We start from the raw sequence: 24,908 nt of genomic DNA on the forward strand, positions 1-24,908 counted from the left end.
GCAGCAGGCCCAGCCGCCCTGCTCCCACTCCCTCTGCCGCGACACCCAGCCACCGGCTGAGGTCCCCGCTTTCCTCCAGCGAGCACGGCGACAAGGCCCACCCCACGGGCACGGGCACGGGCACGGAGCCGTCCACCGCTGCCCTCCCCCGCCTCGCTACCCGCCCCACCGCGGGACCCTCGCCCCCCGCCGCGCGCATGCGCACAGGCGCCACCCTCCCAGCGAGCGGCGCAGCGAGCGGCGCGGCCCCGCCCTTCCTGCCTGGGAGGGAGGAGACGGGGGCGGTGGCGGTGGCCGGAGCCAGACGGGAAGATGGCGGACCTGGAGGAGCAGCTGTCCGATGAGGAGAAGGTAGGGGTGGGTGGGGGTGCTGCGTCGAGCCTGGTAGCCCTTTTGTCCTCCAGCCCTGTGAGCCGGGAGGCCGCGGGGCGGGCTCGGCCCTCGCCCTGCGATTCGTATTTTTACCGTTGCCCAGCGGCTGGGCCTGTCAGTCGGGGGGCGGGAGGAGGGTCGGCGGGGAGGCCGGGGGGAGGGCTGGCCCGGCCGCCGCGCCGGCCCTGCCGCATCTCCCGCCGCTCCTTGTACGGTGCGGGCTCGGCGGGGGGCGGGGCCCTGGGCGCGGTGGAGGCGGCGGCCGCTCAGCCGGCTCCCCGCTGCCGCCGGGGCGGTGGGCACGGCCGCTGCGCACCGCCGCCCCCGCCCGGTGTGCGGTGGGGGGACGGCGAGCGGGGGACGGTCGGGAGAGACAGAAAAGACGCTGAGGGACTCTCCCCTCCCATTCCCCACCTCCACTTCCCGTTTCCGAGGCCTCTTGGCCGTGCCAGCCGGGTGCTCCGGGGCACCGGCTCTGCCCTCGCCACAGAGGGGCTCTCTACCGCAGGGCCGGCCGTGGCCATCGCCTCCCCTTTCACCCCCTCAGGCTCCGGGAGGAGATGAGATACGGAGGTTCGGGAAAGGAGGGGGGGTGTGCGGATGAGGAAGGTTGTTTTACTTCCTATTAGGAGGCAGTAATTGGGGAAGTGTAAGGTCAAGGAGCAGAGGGTCTGTGTTAACAAGATGTACTTGTAATCTCTCTTTATGGCAGTTGGAAACTTCTTAGATTTAGGACAGATTTTTCCAGAAAAATCTCACAAGGAATAGGGTATCTTATAAGACCTCAGTTATCACTGCTCCTTGTCTTCCTCTGTTGGATCCAGCTTAATGGCAGCTGCCTGTTTCAGAGCTAGGGTGTGGCGTTTTGTGTACATGGTGCTGGTGCACTGCTCATGTCTTTATGTAATACACGATATTGTTCATTTTTGACTTTAAAAACGTAGGTTTTCATAGCTGTGGAAGCTGTGAGATGACAAATGTGGGAGACATAAATGATGTTTCAGACTTCTTTGAAGTTAGAAGGATGTATAAAATGTCTACATGGTTACAGTAAGGCAGATTTTTCTGTATGTTTGAGGGTAACAGGACCATGTTTCAGAACTAGAGATGCACTGATACGCTAAGACATGCATAGCACCAGGATTTCACTGTCTTTTCCCAAGAGGCTTTAAGACTGTGCCCTCCTCTACTTAATTCACGTGCAAATGCCACCTCTCTGTTGGTACAAAGTAGTAATGTAATCAAGAAGTTTATGTGGTAATCCATGATTCTTTTCACTCCTTACAGAAAATACAAGTAACTCTAATCCAGTATGTTATTCCTAGAGGGTATGCTTGAAAAGACTTAGAATACAGGTTATCTTGGCATGGTTGAGGTTGGAAGGGACCTCTGGAGGTCATTTTGTCCAACCCCCCTGCTCAAGCAGGGTCATGGAGAGCAGGCTGCCCAGGAGTGTGTGCAGACAGCTTTTGGAAATCTCCAAGGATGGAGACTCCACAACCTCCCTGGGCAACCTGTGCCAGTGCTTGGTCACCCTTGCAGTAAAAAAGTGTTTCCATATGCTCAGACGGATCCTCCCATGTTTCATTTTGTGTCCATTGCCTATTGTCCTGTGAGTAATAAAAGATGCAGTGACAGTTTTGTCTTGCCTCTGTATGATTTGAGAAGCACTGCCTGTGCTTTTGTGACTGATGGAGTTAGGTTCTGAACTCTCTTCTATCCATTAATTTAAGTTTTTCTTTTCTCCCCAAATGGGTGCAGACCTTCTAGAGACTTTTCCTGCCTTGGTATAAGTGAATAGAATCAGCACTCTTCCATTGTAAATTTAATTGATTCCTTTATCTGCTTCAGTCCAATATAAAATTGATTGTCCTATATGAGTGGAATTTTCCAAGCCTGGCAGTATATTTTATTGGCTAATAAAGCAAAGATGGGTAACACTGTAAACTGGGGAAAGCAGGCATATATTCATGCAGATCTTGTGATGTCTTAAGATTTAAATTCTGATACATTTGTTTGTGCTATCATTTTACAATAAAAATGTTATCTCAAATATTCAGTTTTACTGAGCTAAAAAAAGGCAGCTGGATAGCATTTGAAAAGCACACCCTTCTTACCCAGTTGGGACTGTAAATAAATGTAGGAATAGAGGCAGACAGACAAACAAACATTCATTTTCACAGGGAACAAATCACATTGTTCCTTTATATACTTTTCTCTCATAATACGGAACTGATAGTATTGGCTGATGTAGGTGATGGTGGCGATACAGTTTTGTAGGCAATTTCAATAGAGACATAACTAGAACACTGGTCAAAACTGTTGAAATTCAAGGAGCGAAGAAGGTGAACAAAATAACAGAACTTTTCTGTACCAGACTCCTAATCATGCTGTAAAAGCATAAGTAAATAGGAGATCAAGTGATGTAGTGATACGACAAGTTCTGAAAGGTCTTTCATTCACATCTTACTTTGTGTATAGGCAGTAGATTTAAGTGTTGCAAAGGTAGTAAGAAATTCCATTTGTAGTGGCTATACCTTCTTCCTGATGCTATCTAGTAGTCAGTTTAGGATGGCTGTATTTAGCTCTTATATAAATCACATTTAAACCTTGCAGCGTTTAGCGTAATTGAGAATACAGAAAGGTCATGAGTTGGAATAATGGCAAAACAGAGGTACAGTACAGGTAAAGAAGCTCTAAAACCAAGGAAGGAGTAGAGCCAGTTGCCAGAAAGAACATGATTTCAATATGCAAGATTGCATAACTGGTTTTGAACCCAGTCTTGTTCCTTAGATTCACATTTTAACATGAGATTTTTGAAGCCTTGATTATCTTTCAGTGATGATAGTGTGAAGATAAATTTGAAAAGGTTGGTGGTTTTTTTTTTAATCTGAAGTATTTGTAGTAAATACGGTGTGTAAGATTTGTGTACATCCAAAGGTCTGAAGTTGGGCCATTGCTAGTGAGTTACTGACTTTAGCATTCAATACCAAGGATTTTCCAGTGCTAAAAACAGCTTTTGTGAGACACAGTGTTTTGTAGTTACTTTATTCATGTAGGTCACTGAAAGATCAGAAGCTTTTAGATAGGTGGAATAACACAAGTTTGTTTGCTTCAGTCTGTAAATAAAAATGAGGTGTGAGATGTGGAAATCTTGAAGCTTTGAACTCTTAAGGGAGATAGCAATGGGAAGTCATCACTTCGTGTGCCCTTCCAGTGGGTAATGCGTCCTCACTTGTTACAAGAGGATAACAAAACTTGTTTATGTATCCAGCATACTTGAAGTAGTTTTGTTAAAGTCTAGTAACCATTTTTCGCAGTTTAATTTTATTTCAGTTTCTGTGGAAATTGTTTTCCTACCTGTGGCTATGTCAAACTAATAAGCATATATAAAAATGTTTTTAATGAGCATATTAGTGTGAATGTAAAAGCTACAATTTATCTGCATGAATATAGGCAATGATTAATGGAAGGTACCGATTTTACTGTAAAAGTTGCATTTACTTATGTAAATATTCATTAACAAACAACAGTGCAAATGCAAAACAAGACTAAAACTATTTAAATCATAAAACTAGTGTTCTGCACTCCATTTTTGGTGACTCGAAGGGATATGTTTACTGTAGATTTTTTTTATTTTTTTTTTAAATGTGAATCCTGTTCTCTACAAAGCACAGGAGTGTTATATAGCTGTGTTGATAACTAGATAAAACCTGAGAAAATCAGGATGCCTTCAGGGAGGAAAGGGGAGAATCCTCATGGGGAAGGATAACACATCAATTTTTTTAATGCAAAATTAGCTCTTGCATTCCTTAAAATGCTGAGCATATATATATGGGAATTGTCAAACATGATTTTAAAAAAAGGAACCACACCTCTTTCAGTGAAGTTATGCCTCAGTAGTTCTACTTGTTCTGGAAGGTGGGGTTTAACAGTAGGTCAGCTTGCTGTAGTTAGAGCAAAACTTCTCTTCTGATGAGGAAGTAGTCCCATTTGTGGGAGCCAGAATTGCTTCCAGGTATTTCCTGGTGCATTGGGTAATTTTGTAACTTCTTAAATTAGATGTCAAAACCTACAAATCTGAGTAATAAAGGTGGATGTCTTACACCAACAAAACTCTGCAGTGTAGTTTTGTCAGATTGTTTAAGGAAAACTTGTTTTCTTTAGTCAGTGCTTTGAGATGATATGCCAGTAAAATGCATTCTCTCGTATTTAACTTTGTCTTTAAAATGTAATACATTGACAGCAGATTGCACTTGCACGTACAAGCCCACCAAAGTGAGAGGTTCAGGTGTTTCCTTAATGCAAACATAAACCTTGTTCCTGAAACTGCTTTGGAAGCATTAGCAGAAATTTTTGACAAAAACTTGTTACTTTTTAAAAATCTTTAAAGCAATACATGTGCTCTAAATCACTCATTTTGGAAGGATCTCAAATTCTGACCTTTAGAATTGCCCTGAATGAGACTTTGAGACCACAAATGATTAGGAGAACAATCTGTTGGAGTAGAAGCAGGATTTGAATAGCCTTTTCTGGGTATAATTGCACTATAAGGTAAACTTAAGGTGAAGTTTTGCAAGTGTCCTTAATGTTCTTTCTTTGTAGTTCATCAGTGTTCACTTGTTTTAAATATAAAAGTGCAGCTTTGCTAACTGTTTAGTGGGAGGACCTTGTGAGTTCTTTGGTTCTTGTTTATATTTAAACTCTGAATGGAACTGGAAATGCTGTCGCAGATTCCAATGAAAGGTTGAAAAACCTTTAATACTTAAATGTGAAATAACTCAGTTACTGTTAAAGCATGTTTTCTGTTTAATTTACTACATTGTCAAAGCTGTGAAAGTTATCATTTTTTCACAAGTGAAATGTGATAGAAGTTGTGTGGAGGGAATTGTTTTTACAAAGGTGAGGTTAAACTTGGTGGTTACACTTTGATAACATTTTAAGGAAATTCTTGAATAAGAAAGTTGGGAGTGCTTCTCAGACTGACATGTAATTCTGGATATAGCAGTCCTTCCAAGATCAAGATTTTTATGTACATCCTGAGATATCATAGTGTGTTGTCTTGAGTTATGAATTTATTTTTTTTTAAATGCATCACTACCCTTGAGATTGAAGGACAGACAGAAATTTTTAATCCCTTTGTTGGGAAATTACAGAAGTGTTCAACACTGTCTGAAAAAAATATCATATACTGTAAAACTGCAAATAATAACTTCATTTATTTGTAGTCATACAGGCTGGAAGAAACTTCTGGAGGTAGCTCGAATGCTGCTTGGTCAAAGCGGGCCAGCTTGGGTCAGGTTGCTTAGGGACTTGCACTTTGAGTTTTGTCTGTCTCCAAGGATGGAGACTGCACAGGCTCCCTGGGTGGTGTGTTGCAATGTTTGACTACACCCATGGTCAGAAGCTTTTCCTAATACTTAATTGTTGCAACTTGTGTCCAGTACTGCTTGTCTTCTTGCTGTGCACTGGCATAGAAAGTTGTTAGGCAAAGCAGAATTGTCTGCATTTTTGACAAGTTAAAAAGAATTACCTGAAGCTGTTGTAATGAAACCTGTTACTCTAAATATAAGATCAGTGATTTCTAAAACTGCAGTTCATATATTTTGTTATTAGTAGTTTGAAGACATTAAGTACTTTTTATGGGTTATGACTTTTACCATGTCATGGAGTATTTATAACGCATTGACACCTCAGGACCATCAAAAGCTGCATTCTTGTTGCCTTTGTGCTCAGAGAACTCTTGAGGAAGCTTGCTATCCAGGAAACCTCATAGTTTAAGTAGATAAGAAAAACAAATTGGATCAGAAATAGAGAAGAGTAACAGAACAAATTATTGGCAAATCCAGTAATGAAACCAGAGCCAATAATTTGTGATATAACAGATAAGGTTTCGTTGCCCACCGAGTCGTCAACCTACAGTTCTGCTGTGAAATACCATCTTTGGTTGATTTCAATTTTCTCAGCCAAAGAGGAATAGGATAAGGATTTTAGCCACATTAATTAGCAAATCAGTGTATTTTTCTCAGGCAGCACTGTATATTCATTTCCAGTTTCTGAAAGTGGGGTGTAAAGGAGTTTGAACTGCTCATGCAGAAATGAAAGCAGATTTTTCAGCATAAGGAAATTACTTTTTTTATCCTTGAGTAAAAGGCTTCTGAACTGTAAAATATTTCAAATACTTTCTTAACTTGGCAGAAGGCATTAAAACTTTCAAACTGATAGGTAACTTCGAGAGAGAATTTGGATGGGGAGGTGTACAGTTAAGGCGGTGCCTTATTCTATGACTTTTAATAACAGCATTTTTCATAGAGCAAGCTCTGATATTGTTTGAATCCAGGCTTGATGTCCTTGGAGTATCTAATTATAAATAATGATCTTGGAGGAGTAGGAAGGATCACTTTAAAAATGTAAGCTTTGTGGTGGAAGACTGCTTTGCAAATGTGAACCAAGTGCTTTTTAGGTTATAGCAGAAACCACTCTGTAAAGACAGCTGAAAAAGAGAGTTCTTGTTGCTGCACCTGAGGAGCATATGTGTTGAGCTAACAGAATGTCTTGATTCTGTATGTGGGAGATCATGCTATCGGTTTCTTTCATTGTGAAGTCTTAGCCATTTCTCACACCTTTTACTTCTCAAATAAATGACTTTACAAGGAAGTTTTGAGATTTTTTTAATGCTTATTATCTGTTGTTTATCTCATCCATAAGCAAAGTATGCAATTGCTCAGCTTCTAAAGGTTTTATGGGTAAGATTTACTCATGAATTTATATCAGACCAATGACTGCATTAGACCTTTGTCAAATCATATGACGTTTCTATTTAGCAAAGGGAGTACTAGCCTCTAGCATGCTTCTCAAAACAATATTTTGATTCTTGGGTTGATTGCATATGTTGGGGCTTGACCCTACAATGAAATAGGAAGTACCAAAGAATGATACAGTTTGAGATACTGGTATTTTAAAGCACCCGATGTATAGTCTCCTGAGACTGGAACTTAATGCTACTTTATTGGACACACCTCCTATTCATCCTTTTTATTTTTTTTTTGTCTTTGCATTTTGTCTGAGAAAGCCCTTTGGAAATTACTGAAAGCAACTTTTGTCTAAGCTGTGAACCTGAAATGTTCGTAATATATTTCTTTTTTTCCTGGTTGCTTATGTTATGAGCTTTCAGGTACATACCTGGAAAAAGGACTACTGCATTAAAGATAAAAACTTGCGGTAAAGATGCTGCAGGAAGAATGTTCTGTATGACAAATTTGGGCCATGTAGTGCTATCAATAATTTTAGAATCTCTTTTGCATGTATGTGGTTTTCTCAACTCATTTGGTTTCCAGCCAACTACTGAGAAGACATAGGCTTTCAGAGAAATACAGATGTGGGGAAAAATAATATAATGTATTCTGTCTGTATTATAATTACAAGAATTTTTTTTCAGTTCAGAGCTTTTAGTAATTGATGGTGATAGCTGAAGCTAAAGTTTCAGGTTAATCTTGATCCTTTAACGTCTACAAACAAAACATACTTGTTTTACTAACTTGAGACCAGTACAGTTCTTTTAATACATTTCTGAATTAAAATATGGGAAATGCATGACATAAAAAGGTGTTCAATTAGATACAGTCAGGAGTAATAAAAGTAACTGCAAAATTACGTGGGGGAGATTTGTCTTCTCTTAATTTTCTTCTAGTTAGACCTGTGTATTACCCAATTAACATACATTGCTTTCATAGTCCTCTTTGCTATCTGTACCTGATACAGTGACTTTCATAAATCCTGTTTTGGATTTGGTTTTTTAATCCTTCATCTTAATATGATGTGGTGTGTAAAACGATTTTAAGATTGAGACTTTTATATTTAGATATACTGCTGCTGAAAGGCCCTACAGTGAAACAATCAGCACCTTTCAAAATGGTTATTTTTGTGAAAATAAATCTCATTATCCAAGTCAGTTCTTCAGGTAGAAAGAATGCAGCTAGAATACCTCACACTGTGTAATATTTACTTTTTGCACCACTATTAAGTGCTGGTACTGTTAAATACTCTTAAATACTTGTGTATTAAAAATAATTGAGGAAAACACGTGTTCTACAGATGCAATGCCACTTCAGGCATTACTATGAAGGAAACGTCTGTTCAGTCAAAGCCATAGGCATGGAATGTGCCCCTCCTTTCCTGTGCCACAGAACCACATTTTTGCAGTGTTTTCTTCCTTAGCTCTCCCAGAAGCAGAAGTGAATTGAGTAGTGCAGTACACTTTTCAGTTGAGCTTGGTAGGAAAGCAGTTGCAAACACTACTATTTATATTCATTCCCTCTCTACCAGAGTCAGTGCCTTTGCTCCATGTTTGTGTGAGATGCAGCATGTTTTGGGATGCTTCTTCACTGTTTGAAATTATACCCGTGGGTATGCGTGAGGTTTCATGAGATGCTGAGAAGACAGTTTGCTGCTGACACGGGGTAATCCCTTTCTCACTTGTATGTTCTCAGTGCTTGTCTGGCCGTTTGAAGGCTTATTCACCTCACTAAACTGTTAGCAGCAAGAAGCAATAATTTAAAGCTCTCTTGCTAAGTGATTTGGTCTCTATGTTCTTGACACCTTCTTAAGCTATTCTTTAGCTAGATCGATTTGCTTCTCCGGGCCCACATAAATAGATGAGCACTGGTGATAGGAGTTTATAAAAATGGATCACAGCACTTGTTTGGGAGGAGGCAGGGAGGTTAGTTCTTTTGGTGGCAGCAGCAGCATGGTTCTAGGTCAGTTATGCCACTTAGGAAACACCCCCAGCTCTTTTTAATTATTTTAAAAGTGGTATTGTAATTGAGGGTGTAACATCCTGGGAAGTATCTAACCTAAGCATTTAATGAGCAATAGGACCGAGTAATACCAAGTATCTACCTGTCTAAAGGAGAAGCCAGTTATCTTTTTTTAAAGACTGAAGGGTTTGCAAACTCAGATACTATGTTGATGTTTGCAATACTGATAGATTGTCAGGCATTGTATCTTGCAAGTGAGTGAACCTTAGACTGTATTCTTTGATGTGCTACATGTGTCAATGAAAAATTTTGACTGGTAGATGTCAGAGCAGTTTTGTTGTTCATTAGAAAGTAAAACTGCATATTGAAAAATAACGGCTCAGCTGAACTCAAAACACAAGTTTGAATCAAACTCAGAACTCAGTAAAACTAGGCAAGTGTTTTGTCCAGTATCACTGCAGGTAGTACAAACATGATCCCTGAATGACTTGCAAGTTATTGTGAGTGTGAATTACAGGGTCTTGAGACAACTGGAACTTACCTGGTTTGAATCAGCTTAACTGTGTTAATATTTCTGTAACTACGGGCTAATTGTGAGAAACCCCAGTAGCTACCTGTAAGCAGAGTTCAGTGGGTCAAGACAAAGCCATTTGCTTAATCTTAGTTGTCTGCAGAAAGGCTCCCTGAACCAACAAGAACTACGGCAGGAGGCATGACTCTGGGAATAGGGCGTTCTGGATTCTTTACTGTTCCTAGAGCAGAACCAAAGAGCTCCCAAATGTGATCTCATCTCCTTTTTTGCCAAACATAGGTTCCTCTGAGTGGGAGATTTGTTTTATAAGGAAGCAAGGGTGCTCTCAGGAATCCAGAGTATAAATGCATGATATACAATGCCTTGCTCTTGCTGTAACACTTTACATTATCACTGATAAAAGTAACTGTTGGAAACTCCTTTTTTTTCCTGTGATTAGCAATACAGTTGTCTTTGAGTGGAAGTGTATTGTGGAGGTCTTCTGTTACTTCCCCACACCCCACTCTCCCACACCGTGCCCCCCACATTTTCATGCAGTATTTAGGTGAAATATCTCCTTCACCATTTCATTTTTGTTGCTCTGAAGCAGTAATCTTGAACCTGGTATGAGCATAGCGGAAGGGTGGGTCTCCATGCCACAAGGAGTTCACAGCTGAACTTGAAATAAGTGATGTATAGGAAAGACTAAGGGCAAAGTATGTGGTTTCACAGCATCTTGCTTAGCAGCGCATTCTTCCTGCGCAGCGGTGGCTGTTGATTGAAGGAGTGAGCTGTCAGGGGTGCCTGGCAAATTTCACATCAGTTAAAAGGGGGAAAAGAGAAAGGGGCGGGAGGGGGAGAGAGCTAACTTAAGTTTTAATGTCTCTAATATTGTTAGATGCACCCTAGGTGATAGTCAGTAATTAGCATATTTTAGCGGAGCCGACAGTGGCGCGGCGTTGCGGGAGCCACTGCACGTCTGCAAGCACACACTCATGACCATATATAGGCACAGACAGCACAGAAGGTCGGGCTTTTTCAGTTCCGATGTGCCAGGAACAGGAAGAGTGGTTTGGGGGCATCTGAAGTCACTGCATGTAACTTCTTTAAAATAAAACAAACTTCAGAATGTCTCAGACTGGAAAAGGCAGAGAAGTAGCATTTCTCTGTGTATCTGATGGGTGTCATGCCTTGAGATAAATTAGATTGTGAAATAAAGGCAGAAGTATGGAAACAAGACAGATCTAGCATAACAGACACCATTCTGTTCATTGCTACCTCTGTACTTGTGTAATCTGAAAACTGCAAATACTGTAGTAACTGAATGTAGGTATTTGTTGATGGACCAGTTGTTTCAATCTCTAGCAGAATGAAGAATTAGGCATTACTATGCCCGATATCCATGCTCATCGCATACAATAAACCTGTCCTTTTCTCTTTTGCTAAGCTTCTCAGTCTGAATTTTTACCTTAATTGAAATAGTTTACTTTATAAAATCAAAAAGCTTGTAACTGATGAGTAGCATTTAGCTTCACTTGATTTGGGAAAGTAAATCTCACTAGCTTTTACCTACTGATATCAGACTTACATTTAAGTGAGTGTGTATGTGAAAATCAGATAAACAGAACACCTTCAGTGGGGAATACTTCCCTTCTAAATGTTTCAGAAGTCTTTTTTCTTTTTTTTTTTTTTTTTTGTAACTTCCTCTTAGCTTCTGTAGGATTTGTCCAAATTAATGCTCAAACCTGCATGAAGTCATGTTTCATTAAAACATATTTAGATTGGTTTTGTGCATTCAGGGAATTTAATATAGCAAATGTACAATTCCTTACACAGGCTTGGGGTAAAAGGTGTTTTCAAGACGTGTTTCTTGTGAACCACTGATGATCAGGTGTTCTGGATTAGTGAACTCTGAAGTTTATAGTTTCTTGCAAGCTGCTCTGCAGACATTTAACTGAAAACAGTGTCTGTAAATCCAATCTTGGAAACTACATCAATAAAATGCTGTCTTAAACTTTAGGTGGTGTTTTAGAAGTAACTAGAATAATAAGTGGAGAAACTTCAGGTGTTTTATCAATCTTGGCTTTTGAGTTTTGTAAAGGAATACTTAACTGTAAGCTAATCTTTTGTTACTTGCTGATACATGTATAAGGTTCTTGTACTGTGTGTGAAGGTGCAGTTCTCTTGAATGAAAAAGATTTTGTCATTTAGACTTCTAAAATATTATGTTGTTGCTGTTTGGACTTGTTCAAATCAGTTTTAACCAATTTTTTAAAATTCCAATGTATTGAATAACCAGCATTGCTTTCAACTGTAATGCATCTGATCGATGTGTTTTCTTAAACAGTTTTCAGCAAAAAACTTTCTTTCTCAACTGGACTATATTGTGGTTGAGTTTTTTTGCCTGTCATTTCGTATTACAAGTAATGTGCCTCTTGCTATATGTGCATTTAAATTTTTTTATTTGCCCATGAACCCATGTCCATTTTATGTGGACTGTCCCTTTGTTTAAATTGTGCTTAAAGTGATAGATGAGCCAGTGGCTTTTTACTGCCGAAAGGTGGAGATTTTTGTCTCATCGAGGCTTATGAAAGTGTATTCTTTTATCCTTCAGTATCAGTCTGGTTTTGGAAAACAGAAGCCTCCTTTAGAGCACTTATTTCTGGAAGAGCTCAGTGGCAATAAACAAGCTGGAAGTGCTTTTCAGTTCTTATGTGTTAAGTGAGACTACTGGATTTAATTCTTTTATATGGGCTTCTTGTATATATGAGTTGGGGAAATATGGCTTTTTCAGATACACATGTCCGCAGATAAGTTAATTTGGTTTAACTGCTGAAGAAAAGTGGATTAGTTTTAAATGGGCTTCACAAAGGCAGGTTAGCAAAATGCAGAGTGTCTTAGCTGACAGACTCAACTTCTGAGGGGTGCTTTAGTTTTGCCTCTGTAAGCATGAATATACTTTATACTTCTCGATGAGATGGTCAATGCGAGTTTGCATGATTGTGTTTATCTGTCCTATAGAAAGTGGTGTTATGCTGAATTATGCTTAAAAAAACTCTCATTGAGGAATTGAATTTACTAGTAAAATGTTCATTAAAGGTAATGTTGAGATTGGTCTGTCCTGAGGAAACGCTGTTACTGTTGAATACTTCTGAATAGATATTACTGATACTGTAGCTAATCTGACTAATAGTTCTTACTGATAGCGAAAAAAGAAGCAAAACCATTTTCACATTACCAAAACAGCTGAAAAAGAGGTATTATTCCAGTTTTAGTATAGACTTAATATCTCACAGATATTACCAGTTTAAAGGACATGGTCATTCAGAATGCAGTTTGGGCACGCAAGTTTTGCTTAATTGAGCTCATTTAGCTGTTGCCCAGCCCAAAACTGATGGACCTTTTATTTCAGAGCTCAGAATGTCTCTAGGTCTTGTTTCTCTGCTTGCCCAGAGCTAACCCGGCCTTGACAGGGGTGAGCAGTCCTGTTCACATTCTGAAGCCAAGGAACCAAGAAACAGTGTCCCTTAATCTAACTTGAGCTGGGAATCAGCCTGATAGCCATGCTGAAAGCACAAATAAATACACACTCTTAAGTGCGAGGCCTAAATTTCAGTCTGATCCCAGACCATTATTGGTCATTTGATAAAATGTCCTGGTAATAGAGCATTGGAGCCTCTCTTGGCCTTCTCCTTCATGAGTGCTTTAATAGTACTGTAGCTTAGCTGTATTTCGCATCCTCTATATTTCTTTGGATTGAGCATTGAGCTGTGTATACTGTACAGAGTGCCCAGACTTCAGCAGGAGAGGTATGGAGTATGTCTTCGCTGGGAAGAGTGTGCAGATTGATGGTTGGTGTAATCTCGCTAATGCAGATGAGTTTATGTTCCTTTGGGTCAAAGGAGACAATCCAAGTCATGCTTTCTTCTTATCTGGGCAAGTGCTTTAATAAGCTGCTATAGGAGATGCTCCTGCCTCTTTGTGTCTCTTTTGAGAAGAGTAAACCATGTGGCATTTATCTCAATGTAATGCAAGTTTATGTTCACATGGGAAGAGGAGTTCTGATTTAACTATTTGAGGCAGCAGACGAAGGTGTCTGCAATCCAAAAGGTACCATTCTGTTTGGGAAGTTGGGAAGTGACAGCCTTTCCGTTTCCATTTGCAGCTCTGAGCGGCGATGTGCTTGCTGACTGTTAGCAGAAAGCTGCCTGGGCTAGTCATCTGGGATCTCATTGAGGACTGAACACTGCTAATGAGGCAGCTAAGCACTCTCTCAGGGCACTCTAAACTTGAACTACCTCTCCTGGAGACCATTGTCTGAAACTTGGTCCCTGTCAAGAACCAGGCTGGAGCACTGGCTGTATTGCTATGCTGGACTGTAAAAGCTATTTACAAGTCAGTTCAAGAGTTCTGTCATGCTCAGACAGTTCTTTTGTAGTTTCAGATATATATAAATGTGTAAATGTAAAGCATTCTTTGGTTGTTTTTAGGTATTTGTTAATGGAGTATGTGCTTCTCAAACATGATGATTTCAAACGGGAAGCTTGGAGTGCAGACACTGAATCTCCCAGTTCTTTGTTCCATAGAAACATAACTGAAGGTGTTGGAATGAGAACTGTGGTTCAGGTAGTATCCTGAATAGCGGCATCGTATCAAGGATGCAAGAGAGCTTTGAATGTGTCCTGTAAAGTGTAAAGGATAGGAACTTTTGTCAGGTTAAGTTAGGAAACCAGCATTTACTTATTTATTTTTATAATGGGTGCCCTTAACAGTTTAAGGGGGAAAGAAGCAGCAAGTCTGCTGAGTGACATTCTTCAAGTAAGGTAAGAGTTGAAAAGTTTTAAGGTTGCTTCACATCAAAAAAACATTTTTGTGTTCCTTTAGCAAGCACATGAGTCTGAAGCTGTGCAGTGAACCAGTTCAGGGAACCAGTTTGGAGAAAAAAAAAAAAAAAGAAAAATAACTTTTCTAATTTTGCTGAGTTGTACAAGTGCTTGTGCCAGCAGGAGGGGGAAAGCCAGGGCAGGTGCACCTGCACTGCACTAGTGGAAGTACTGGCTTATGCTGTGTTTTGTCTGCAAGAAGTTATGGCTGAAGGCAATTGCTTAAGGACTTGCATTAAAGTTCTCAAGGTGTTTTTTTTTAAATTTTATCTGCTGATGACTGTGGTACTGAGGCTTTACAGGTAGATACAGGTGAAATTACATGCTTCAGTGTCTATGCAAGTGTTTTTAAACTTATGTAATCTATCGATTACTGTCTAGCTGTGGGCCTTTTGTAAAGTTTAGAACCATAGGATATGTAGTAAAAGTAGAGGAAAGGCTTTGAAGATCAAATGCATCTTCATTGTAGTTTTTGGCTCTCTTGGAATGTGTGACTCCCAGGCATCTATGGACTGAAAGTTGAAATACATTGTGAATATATTACTGATCTTATTTGTTAAATTAATCTTCTTTTTGCCAGTAATACAAAACATGAGTGACTCAATTTCTCTGTCTGCTTCCGTCACATACAATCTCCTCTATTCTGTTTGAAGAGGTGGAACTTATTCTGTGTTTCTAACAGAGTAGTTTAAATAATGTGAACAAATATATGAAACAGGAGTTGTACAGTTTCGTGTCATTAAAGCTATACAATGCATCATTGGTTTGAATAGGAATGAATACAAGTATATACAACCACATAATTGTTTTTGTATTTAAGGTGCGTATAGCGGCAAAATTCATAATTCATGCTCCTCCTGGGGAATTCAATGAAGTGTTCAATGGTGAGTATCTGTCTGCCCTGTCCTTTTATTTAAGGCATCTATATCCAAAATTGTACTGCTGATCACTCTCCTGAATTTCATGTAGCTTATATTTTAGCAGCTCACTTGCTGTAAGAGCTGGTTTTGTAGTTTGGCATAATAAGCTTTACAGTCACAAGACAGCTTGGAGTTTAAATGCAGAAGGAGGAAAGTACCACTTTTGTGATGTGGGAATGAGCTTTCTTTCTGTTTTTAATCAGTCATGAATTAACAGTTGCTAGGGTTTTAGTTTAGAAGACACATGTACTTTTTTTTTGCAGTCTTTGATAGACAATTAAATTTTTCAACAGAAATTAAACTAGCTGAAATTAAAATGGTCTTCTTTTAAAGAAAGAATATCATTAAAAATACATAGCTTTGAGTATACAAAGGACTATTGCTTAATGCCAGTTGTGGAAGGAATATTAATCTTCTCCAAACATTTTTAACCCTTAAATTCTGGGCACACTTAATTTTTCTGAGTGTATTGGTAAACTGAAAGGAAACTTGAAATTAGCTTCTCTCAACTATTGTTGCCTGAACTTTACCTAAGATATTATTTTTCTTTAAAAATTGTTTGTCTTGCATCAAGATATGTGGGCATACATATCAGATGAGAAGGCATATGTTTTGTAGCTGTAGCTTACAAATATCTCTGATGCTATTTAAGTAAAGAAGTAAGTTTAGTATACTAAACTTTTAGTCAGTGTCAGACTGGAGAGAGGTTAAATTATATTAAAGAATATAATGTTTTCAGAAATACCTTATTCTTCAGTTAAACTGTGACTAGCTGATTATTATTTAAACTTAGGTTGTACTGCATTTGTGAAATGAACTGTTGGTGAGCAGCTCATTAACCCAGCTCCCTGAAGGTCAATACAATTTCTTATAGCAGTACTGCTATAAACTTTATTGTTGAGTTAGTTCACAGTTGCAACTACTAGCTCAGTAACAGATGCATGACCAGTGTTTAATGAGATTCAGACTGTCGCCTTAAAAAAAAAAAAAAAAAAAAAAAAAAGGCTTTACGTTCCAATTCTGTAAATTGTGATTTTGTTTGGTTTGATGTGGGGTTTGAGTTTGAGGGGTGGTTTTTTTCATTTGTGGTGTTTTGTTGTCTTGTGTTTTGGTTTGGGCTTTGTTTTGGTTTTTAAAAGAAAACATACCTCAAATATATTCTGTTTTTTTGGTTTGTTTTTTTTTTTTTTACTTGCATGATACCTTGGGAATCTTTAGAACAACTTAAAATGTTATAGCGAGGCTAATGATCAGTTAGTAAATGATCAGTGCATTAAATTGTTATTAAAATAGTGCCTAGTAAATAAGCCAGTAAGTCAAGTGTATAAATAACAATTTACTGCATGGTAAATATGAAGTCATTCTGAGGAGAGTATTGACTTTATTCTATATTCATATGTTTCTTGTATGATGGTTGAAGAAATGGTATTGTGATATATTGTGCTCTGACTATTAAGTATCATTAAGGAACGAGAGCAAAAATGGTAAGGCTTAAAAAAAAGTGAGTACAACACATACCATATTAGTGTCATCAAAATACAGTAACCATTGCCATCAATATAGTGTGAGGGATTTGGTAGTTTACATCTTAAAAGTGAACTCATTTGAATCCTGTGCTGTTCTCGTTCAGAACTCCTCTAAAAACTAGTTTGACAGATTCCCAGAGCTGTCACACAGCCTGTAGAATATGGTTTATATATGCTTACCATATTGTGTTGGAAGGGATCCATTTCTGTACTACTCATTTTGTTCAATCAAAATTACAAAATATGAAGCAGTAAATTTCCTACCTAGTAATCTGTGTGAGTATGGGGTGGTTGGTGGTTTTTTTTTTTGTACAGTCTGACATTTGTTATGTGACTGAAACAAGCTTCTGAGTTGACTGTACTTTTATGCTGTAAATATCTCTTTTCAGATGTTCGGTTGCTGCTTAATAATGACAATCTTCTCAGGGAAGGAGCAGCCCAGTAAGTACCAGATGCCACATACTCAGTTGCATAAAAGCAAGATGTTTTTCAGTAAGACTTTCACTGTCTGTAAGTGATTGGTTTAAAAAGATGTGTTCTTGGCAAGTAAAACCCTGCTATGTGTGGTGTGCATCTTTGATCAAGATTAAATTCTTGGCACAGGAGAGAGCTGTACTGTATCCTAATGATTAAAGCAACTGTTTTGGAAATGGGTGACCTGAATTGTAGAACTAGTCTCCACCTTTTTGAATTTCATTTTCTGTTTCTTGATAGATGTTATAGGCACTGAATCTGTAATATATCTGTAAGATACTGCCTCCTTAGACCCTACTTTTATGTCAAAACATTATGCCTGCTGTATTTTATGCCAAAATTAGTTTCATCTGTAAGAATGGAGATTTCTGGCTTAGTAGTTTGGATGACTGTGGAATTTAAACTTTATCTGTTTCTATGGGTTACTGTAAAGCTTATGTGTTTGTCTATACTAGGTTACTTTTGAACATAAATCATTGTGTAATGGTAGCTGGAATCTGCAATATGAGCACTGAATGAACCAAGGTGACTTCAAGAATTTGGGCCTGCTAGATAATGAAGTATTGATGTAATTTTTTTTGATGCATCATTGCCCAGATTATTAGCTATTATTAAAATCTCCTACAGCTACTAAGGAAAAAGATTGTGCTTGATGTAGGCTTTCGGTGTTTTTTTTTTCTTTGTAGTGCGTTTGCACAGTACAACTTGGACCAGTTTACTCCAGTAAAAATTGACGGTTACGATGAACAGGTATGAATACAATGAAATACTTGAAATGTTCCTTAAACTGTTAAACATGTTGTGGTATTGTATCTTGTATCTTGGCAAGAAAATGAAAAGAAATCCATCTTCCCTGCCAAAATGAGATTATGGCTCTCCAATAGTACCAGTTTGTAAGTTAATCATTTGCGGTATCTAAAGAGCTTGAAATCTCAGACTGTTGACCTAAATTCAGTCAGACCTGATTTGGGCCCTTAGAAACAATTTGCTCCATCTTTAGTAGTAGAAGACATGAATTTCTATATTGCAGTGTTCGTTGCAGTAAGAGGATGAGATTCCGGGGTTTTTTTCCGAGTCAGTGTGTCATGTCCTCTCTTGCTATATGCATATTTTGTTTAAAATATGAGGCTTTGGATACGAGTAAGCTCCAGTTAAATGTAGGATATAATTAGATTTAGCATGGTATTTTTTTCCTCTTTATTCAATAGCAAATGTTAACTAAAAATGTGTCATACAGGTTTTGATAACAGAACATGGTGATTTGGGAAATGGAAAATTTTTGGATCCCAAGAACAAGATTTCTTTTAAATTTGATCACTTAAGAAAGGAGGCTACTGATCCTAGACCCCATGAAGTTGAAAATGCCATAGAATCCTGGAGAAATTCAGTTGAAACAGCAATGAAAGCCTATGTGAAAGAACACTACCCAAATGGTGTCTGCACAGTAAGTACTACATCATATAACCACTGTAGCACTGTAGATAGAAATCTTTTAAAAAAAAGGAAAAAAAAGTAACTATTTGTAAACCAGGATGATAGGCAGTTTCAGCTGTAAAGAATTTAGTCCTGTTAAGGGTTCATACAGGGAAAAATGAAGGAAAGCTTCAGAAATGTAATATTTCCGCTATTGGATTACTAGTGGGTGGTTACTGCAGGTCATAGTGAAGACTTACCTCTCAGTTCTGAAGAATTTTTATTTAAATTTCCTAAAGCATTAAGAACTTCTGTAGACTACTGCAGGTTGATCCTGTTGGTCCTGGCTACCTGGCCGGTTACTTAAAAAAAAAAAAAAAAAAAAAAAAATCCGTAAGATATAAATGTCTGTCTTGGCTTGGTTTACTGACAAAACCGTCAGTAAAGCAAACAGTTTTGTCTCCATCACATCTCCTATATACCCAAGTGTTGTATTCTTACCACCAGAATCAGTGGGTTCTGATGACTTCCTAAAATAAAACCTCTCAGTCTGGACTAAAATAACATTCATTTGCTGTTAGGAGCCCTATGACTGTTTAAAGTTCAGCCAGCTGATCTAATGATAGCTGTCCCATACTTTGTATTAACCTGATGGAAAAATTAACGAGGGGAAAAAAAAAAACAACAACAACAGGTGTTGTGTTTAGCAAATTGAATTGAATCCCCAGGCAGTCAGATGAGTTCCAGCTTCTGTAAAGGAAAGCAAATTGTATGTTCATTGAGATCATTTTTAGTATTATTTGATTTAGGGGATAAAGCAGAACAGAGGACCAAGCCCACCCTTTTAATCACCTTTTCGCTACTCTGTAAAGGCTTAAATCATCATTTAGTTGTAGAATGACTGGTATCTGAAACCCACCTGGCAATATATATTGTCACAGCAGCCACTGCTATGGGCTTAAAATTCCTACAGTTGCAGAAAAATGAGTTTGCAGTATATAAAATTTCAGTTATGATGCTTGACCTTCAGATTTCTTTTGCATTGTAATATACACTTCAATGTTTCATGTACTGAATATTATGTAAGAACCATAGTAGTTATACAATTAAATTTTACAGTTTATGTAACGATGATAGAACTAGCTATCTAAGCAGTTTGAGCAAGACAGATACTGAAACTTTAACTCTGGGATTTTTTGTTTTGTTTTTGTTTTTTTTTTCATCTCTAATCAAGGTGTATGGTAAAACAATTGATGGACAGCAGACCATTATTGCATGCATAGAGAGCCATCAGTTCCAAGCAAAAAATTTTTGGTAAGTTTCTGCATGGATACAAATACATTAAAATACAACAAATTGAATAAGTGCACTAGTGCCATTATACTGATAATCCTTAGTTCAGAGAAGGAGGTACATGTACATCTTGCATGTGACTTTTCTCCCTCCACCCCAAGTTTTTCTGGCAAAACTATGTAGAAATGTCTTCCTTTGTGGTAAGTAAAATCGCAGACTGCATGTCTGCATCTCCTTTGCAGAACTTTGGGAACTTTGTAAAATTCCTTATGACTCTTCCAGTTTATCACACTGGCACCAATACCTGTGCCTGTGTTCTCTAATACAGTTGCTTCTGCTTGTGTTGCTTCCTTTGTGACTGACAGAATAAAACCAGCTCCTTCTAGTTTGCATGTCTCGGAAAAAGAAGGTGACCAGAGATTAATTTACTGTAGGACTTGAATCATTAATTTTTGGGTGAGGGTAGATAAAGGTGATCTTGGATGAAATGAACTCCTACAAACTAAAACTTGATTTTTTTTCTGTACTTGGCTGAAAGATGTTTTCCATGGTCTGGATAGCTCAGGAAACTGGCCAGAGTTGAGATAAATATCACAGTATTAGAACTGGGTTAAGGAAGTGTCTCCTAAAGATAGCTAATATATGCAGTTGTCTGAAGAAATGTATATCATTATTAATTTATTTGCTATTTTGCATTTGCTTGAAATTATATTTAGTAATCCCACAGGTAACGAATGGAAGTGCAGAAGTCTTTGTTTTCTGATGCTGAAGGTGAATATTACATATGCATAGTAACTTCAGCATATGTCTGTATCAGTTAAATGATTTACCCAGTATACTGTTCCACAGATTTTAACTGAATTTGCACAGTTAATAAATAATTTCTCTTGATGACTTAAACATGACTAGTTAAGTCTGCATGTTTTGCATCAATATTAAAAGTAACTTAAAAAATACTGATTTTTTTTTTTTTTTTTTTTTTAGTTTGGAAGTGTGAATGAATTTTCATATTCCAAATAGTTATTTTAATATCATAGTCTTTAAAGAAGAGGAACAGATATGCAACAACCATTTATAGATGGAGAAAATGTTCCTTTAAAGTTTTCTTTATTAAAGTTATGGTCAGACATCTATGGGTAAATATTGACCATGTTTCTAAGAGTTTTACAGGGGGATAGTCAGACTCTAATTCTCATTCTTAGCAAGTTTTAATAAATGCATATTGGTTTGGGGGATTTGAGGATGGAGGAAAGGATTTAAAGTTTACCAGGCTCCTCAGTTGTATGTTTGGATATCCAGCCCAAGCCACAGCCAGTATTAATTCTCAAGGGGTCCCATCTTTTTAGCAACCTGCTGTGAAAGCAAGTTTGGATGATAGAAAACCAATACATGCCGAAGAAAAGTGTTCTATGGATTTCTGAAATAACGATCAACATAGTAGGATAGGTGGTTTATTAAAGAACCAGAAAGAACAGGAAGGACAGTTAATATATTGCAAAACATCCTAAGTCAGCAGAGGTAAATAAAGTAATGACACTTTGTTTTTAACTTAGAGTATTTCCCACAGAAGGATCCTTCTGAACTTGAACTATTTTTATTTGAGTAGCATCTTAAGTACAAACAAGATATCCCAGAGTGGAAATATTGTAGTCGTCTTAACTTCAAGGACCACAAAGTGACTAAGAAGCAAACAAATCTGTTAGCTAGTTATTGAATTCCATGCATCTAAAAACTAATGTTGTGCCTAATATAGTTCAACACGTAAGCTTTCTTATAACTAATGGGTCTGTCTGTAAGGCTACCGGTTATATTAGTGTTCACTGAGTTGGGTGACCCTTACAGTTTTCTTAGAGATGCCAACAATCTTCTGAGTTGCCTTAGTCTGAATTTTCAGTGATAATCTATAATTTGGATATTGTCTGAAATAATAACCAGTGTTGGTTGGATACTAAAAACTAATTGAGTTAGTTTTTAGTATCTAAGATATGTCAATATAGATCCATTAGTAGCTGTTAATCTTGAAGTCTCACTCTCTCTCCCCTTGTTAAATGCACTGGCATCTACACCTAATATTAGTAGAATTGGAACTCATAGTATCAACTTTCCTTCTTTAAGAGCAAACAAAGGAGGAATCAAGAGACAGTTGCAGTGCATTCTTAATATAGCTCTAATTTACTAACCTTCTAATCCACTAACCTCATAACTAAATGAGAAAATGTCTAGTCTGCAGGAAAGAACTCAGGTGAAACTACAATCATCCCATACTGTTTTCCAGATGTTTGAAATGCCCTTTAAGCAATTTGGCAAGGATATTGAATTTGTGGAAGGAAATAGTTATCCTGGAACAGAAATGCTAGAAGAGCTGAAAGACCTAGTTACAGTTCAGCATAGCAGAAAGACTTGCTACTTCAATGTTTCTTCCATTCAAGATTTTCATAGGCTGATGTGAAATGTGACTTTGGCTGATCCAGCAAGTTGTCTGGGTCCCAGAAACAAAATATTGACTATATATGCCTAATTAATAATAAAGGAGGGAGAGAACACTGAAGGCTTTAGGCATTTTCAGAAGTTAAATCCTATTGTTAAAAGGTCCTTACTAATAAATCTCCTTGGTCCCCATCCAAAACTGAGGTTAAGTATTTTAGGAAACTGTTCTCTTCTCAACTGATTACAGGGCTGAATCTTTAGGGAAAGATTTTGTGCGTGTGTAGTTAAATAGCATATTTCATTCTCTGTTTTCCTTTGACTATTAGTTGGGGGGGGGGGGGGGGAGTTCTTAACCAGTGGGGTGACATCTGATTTCTGTTTTATTTTTTTAAAGGAATGGCCGTTGGAGGTCAGAATGGAAGTTTACAATCACCCCTTCAACCACTCAAGTGGCTGGCATCTTGAAAATTCAGGTATGCTTATTTCAAACTGTGTCCTGATCACTAAAGTCTCTGGTTATTATCAAGGGAGACTCAGGCCAGTGTATTAAATACTCTTAGAGAATCTGGGGACCCAGTAAGCAATGCAGAGATGCCCATTCAGTTAAGTGTTAGAGACCTAATTATTTACCTATTCCTTGCAAATGCAAAATATGTGTTTAATGTAATGATTTGGAAGACTTCAGAAGATGTATTCACCTCAGCTAGGCATATATACCTCTTTGGTTTCCTGTTTCTTGAATTTGCAGTGGCACAAGCCTTTAGTGAGGGTAGGCCCTTTCTGAAGTAGAACTTCTTTCTTTTCAACTGATAATAGCAGTTGTTTTTCATGTTACCCACTCTATTGTTCAGAAAGGTGGGAATCTTTGGTTTCAGTCATTCCACCATCTGAAATTTTTGAATTCAGGTCTCCTTCATTCAGAATTTGCCCTTCCTGTTGGCTTTAGGGCATTTGGAAAGGAGATACTGTCCAAGCAGGAATGCAGAAATCTTGAGACCAAAGGAAGTCTGACTGTCATGTGGTAGACAGGGGTACTTGACTTCTTGGATTGGTTCTCTGGAATGTGTACACATATTTTGCAGGAGTTTATTAAAACAGTTCTGGGATCAGGGACTAGAATCTTAGTGCAGTCTGGCTTTTAGTGTAGTGCTTTGTTATCTTTTTACAAGACATAGGGTCAAGTTACCTTTTTCTGTGCCCCTGTGAGTTTTGCACTTTCTTACTGTTCAGTGACTTGACTTCAGAAGGAAGATGGAATTAAATGTTTTTCTAGCCATAGCCTCAGGCTAGGATGTTATTTTAGGATGTGATAGCTGCATTCAGATCCACCCAAGCAGGGGGGCTGAATGTGATTTCCCATTCTGGGGGAAATTCTGTAACTGGAATGATAGTCAAAATGTGGAGAGCCATTATTATCTTGTCAGATCAAGACTGTCATGGTAAGCATGCAAAGTAACTTCCAGTCTTCTCAAGACTTTGGGATGGTCTAAGAAAACTGTCACTTAAATCCAGCAGCAAAACAGGCATTTTCTCCACAGCATGTACTTTTGGTTAAATATCTTAAGAGATTTTCCAGAACAAGTAGGCAGGTCTCTACCTAATTCTGTGAAAGGTTAGCCTAGAAAACAGCCTGGTTTAGTCAGGTTTTAAACGGCATCTCGATTTGGGTACCAGCTGATTTTGTCTTTTATTACTATTTCTCATAATTAATCAAGTCATTATTTACAGTTGCTGAAGTCTGTGTCCAGGGGAGCAAAGAAAAGTTTTACTTTTTTTCTTGTATAGGAGCTACTCATTTCACCAAGGAATTTTGAACTCAGTTTCAAATTTTTAGAAATTTTGTACGATTTCTTCAGTGTATGTGGGAGTGCTTCCCCTTTCCCTCTCCAAACAAACAAAAAAAAAGTGCTTTAATTTTTTTAAGGAGCACAATAATCTAGAATATGAACTCAATACAACATCAGTGGAATTTCAGAGTACTGAAATCTCAGTGTTATTTGTAGAATCTTTATGACAGCAATATGGCCATTGCCCTGCTTCTGCTAAGATCTTTTTTGTATAAGTTGGGGGGAAGTCCAGCATCACCTGCTGTCTTCAGGTGTCTTCTGTATTTTTAAGGTCACTTGCACAATTTTCTTCCTTCTTAAATTCTATTAATAAATTCTAATATAGGAGATTCTCAACTGTCTTAATCTCTTCCATTGCTTAATTTTCTTTTAATTATATGTAAGGGAAATACTGCAACAGCAGAGCCTTTTACTAAAACTAAGTCCCTATGGTGCTTGACATGCTCCAACTGTGCATGGAAAACAACTGATAAGTGTACTGGTTAC

The 24,908-nt window shown here is 38.2% G+C and overlaps 1 protein-coding gene across 2 annotated transcripts in view; it reads left to right on the forward strand.

The window, feature by feature from the left end:
- Positions 1-239: 239 nt before the first annotated feature.
- The window catches only part of CAPZA2 (capping actin protein of muscle Z-line subunit alpha 2), a 33,664-nt gene continuing 8,995 nt past the window's right edge, over positions 240-24,908 (forward strand). The window contains exons 1-7 of one of the 2 annotated variants that reach the window (XM_074827548.1): positions 240-351; positions 15,343-15,406; positions 17,358-17,409; positions 18,129-18,192; positions 18,680-18,886; positions 20,090-20,169; positions 22,970-23,048. In XM_074827548.1, the coding sequence (XP_074683649.1) occupies positions 313-351; positions 15,343-15,406; positions 17,358-17,409; positions 18,129-18,192; positions 18,680-18,886; positions 20,090-20,169; positions 22,970-23,048 (585 nt within the window). In that variant the 5' untranslated portion in view covers positions 240-312. Of the gene's footprint in view, positions 352-15,297; positions 15,407-17,357; positions 17,410-18,128; positions 18,193-18,679; positions 18,887-20,089; positions 20,170-22,969; positions 23,049-24,908 lie in introns of those variants that run through there. The other variant, XM_074827547.1, reaches the window with a different exon arrangement.

Source organism: Strix aluco, chromosome 5 (assembly GCF_031877795.1).
Source record: "Strix aluco isolate bStrAlu1 chromosome 5, bStrAlu1.hap1, whole genome shotgun sequence".
Classification (NCBI taxonomy): domain Eukaryota; kingdom Metazoa; phylum Chordata; class Aves; order Strigiformes; family Strigidae; genus Strix; species Strix aluco.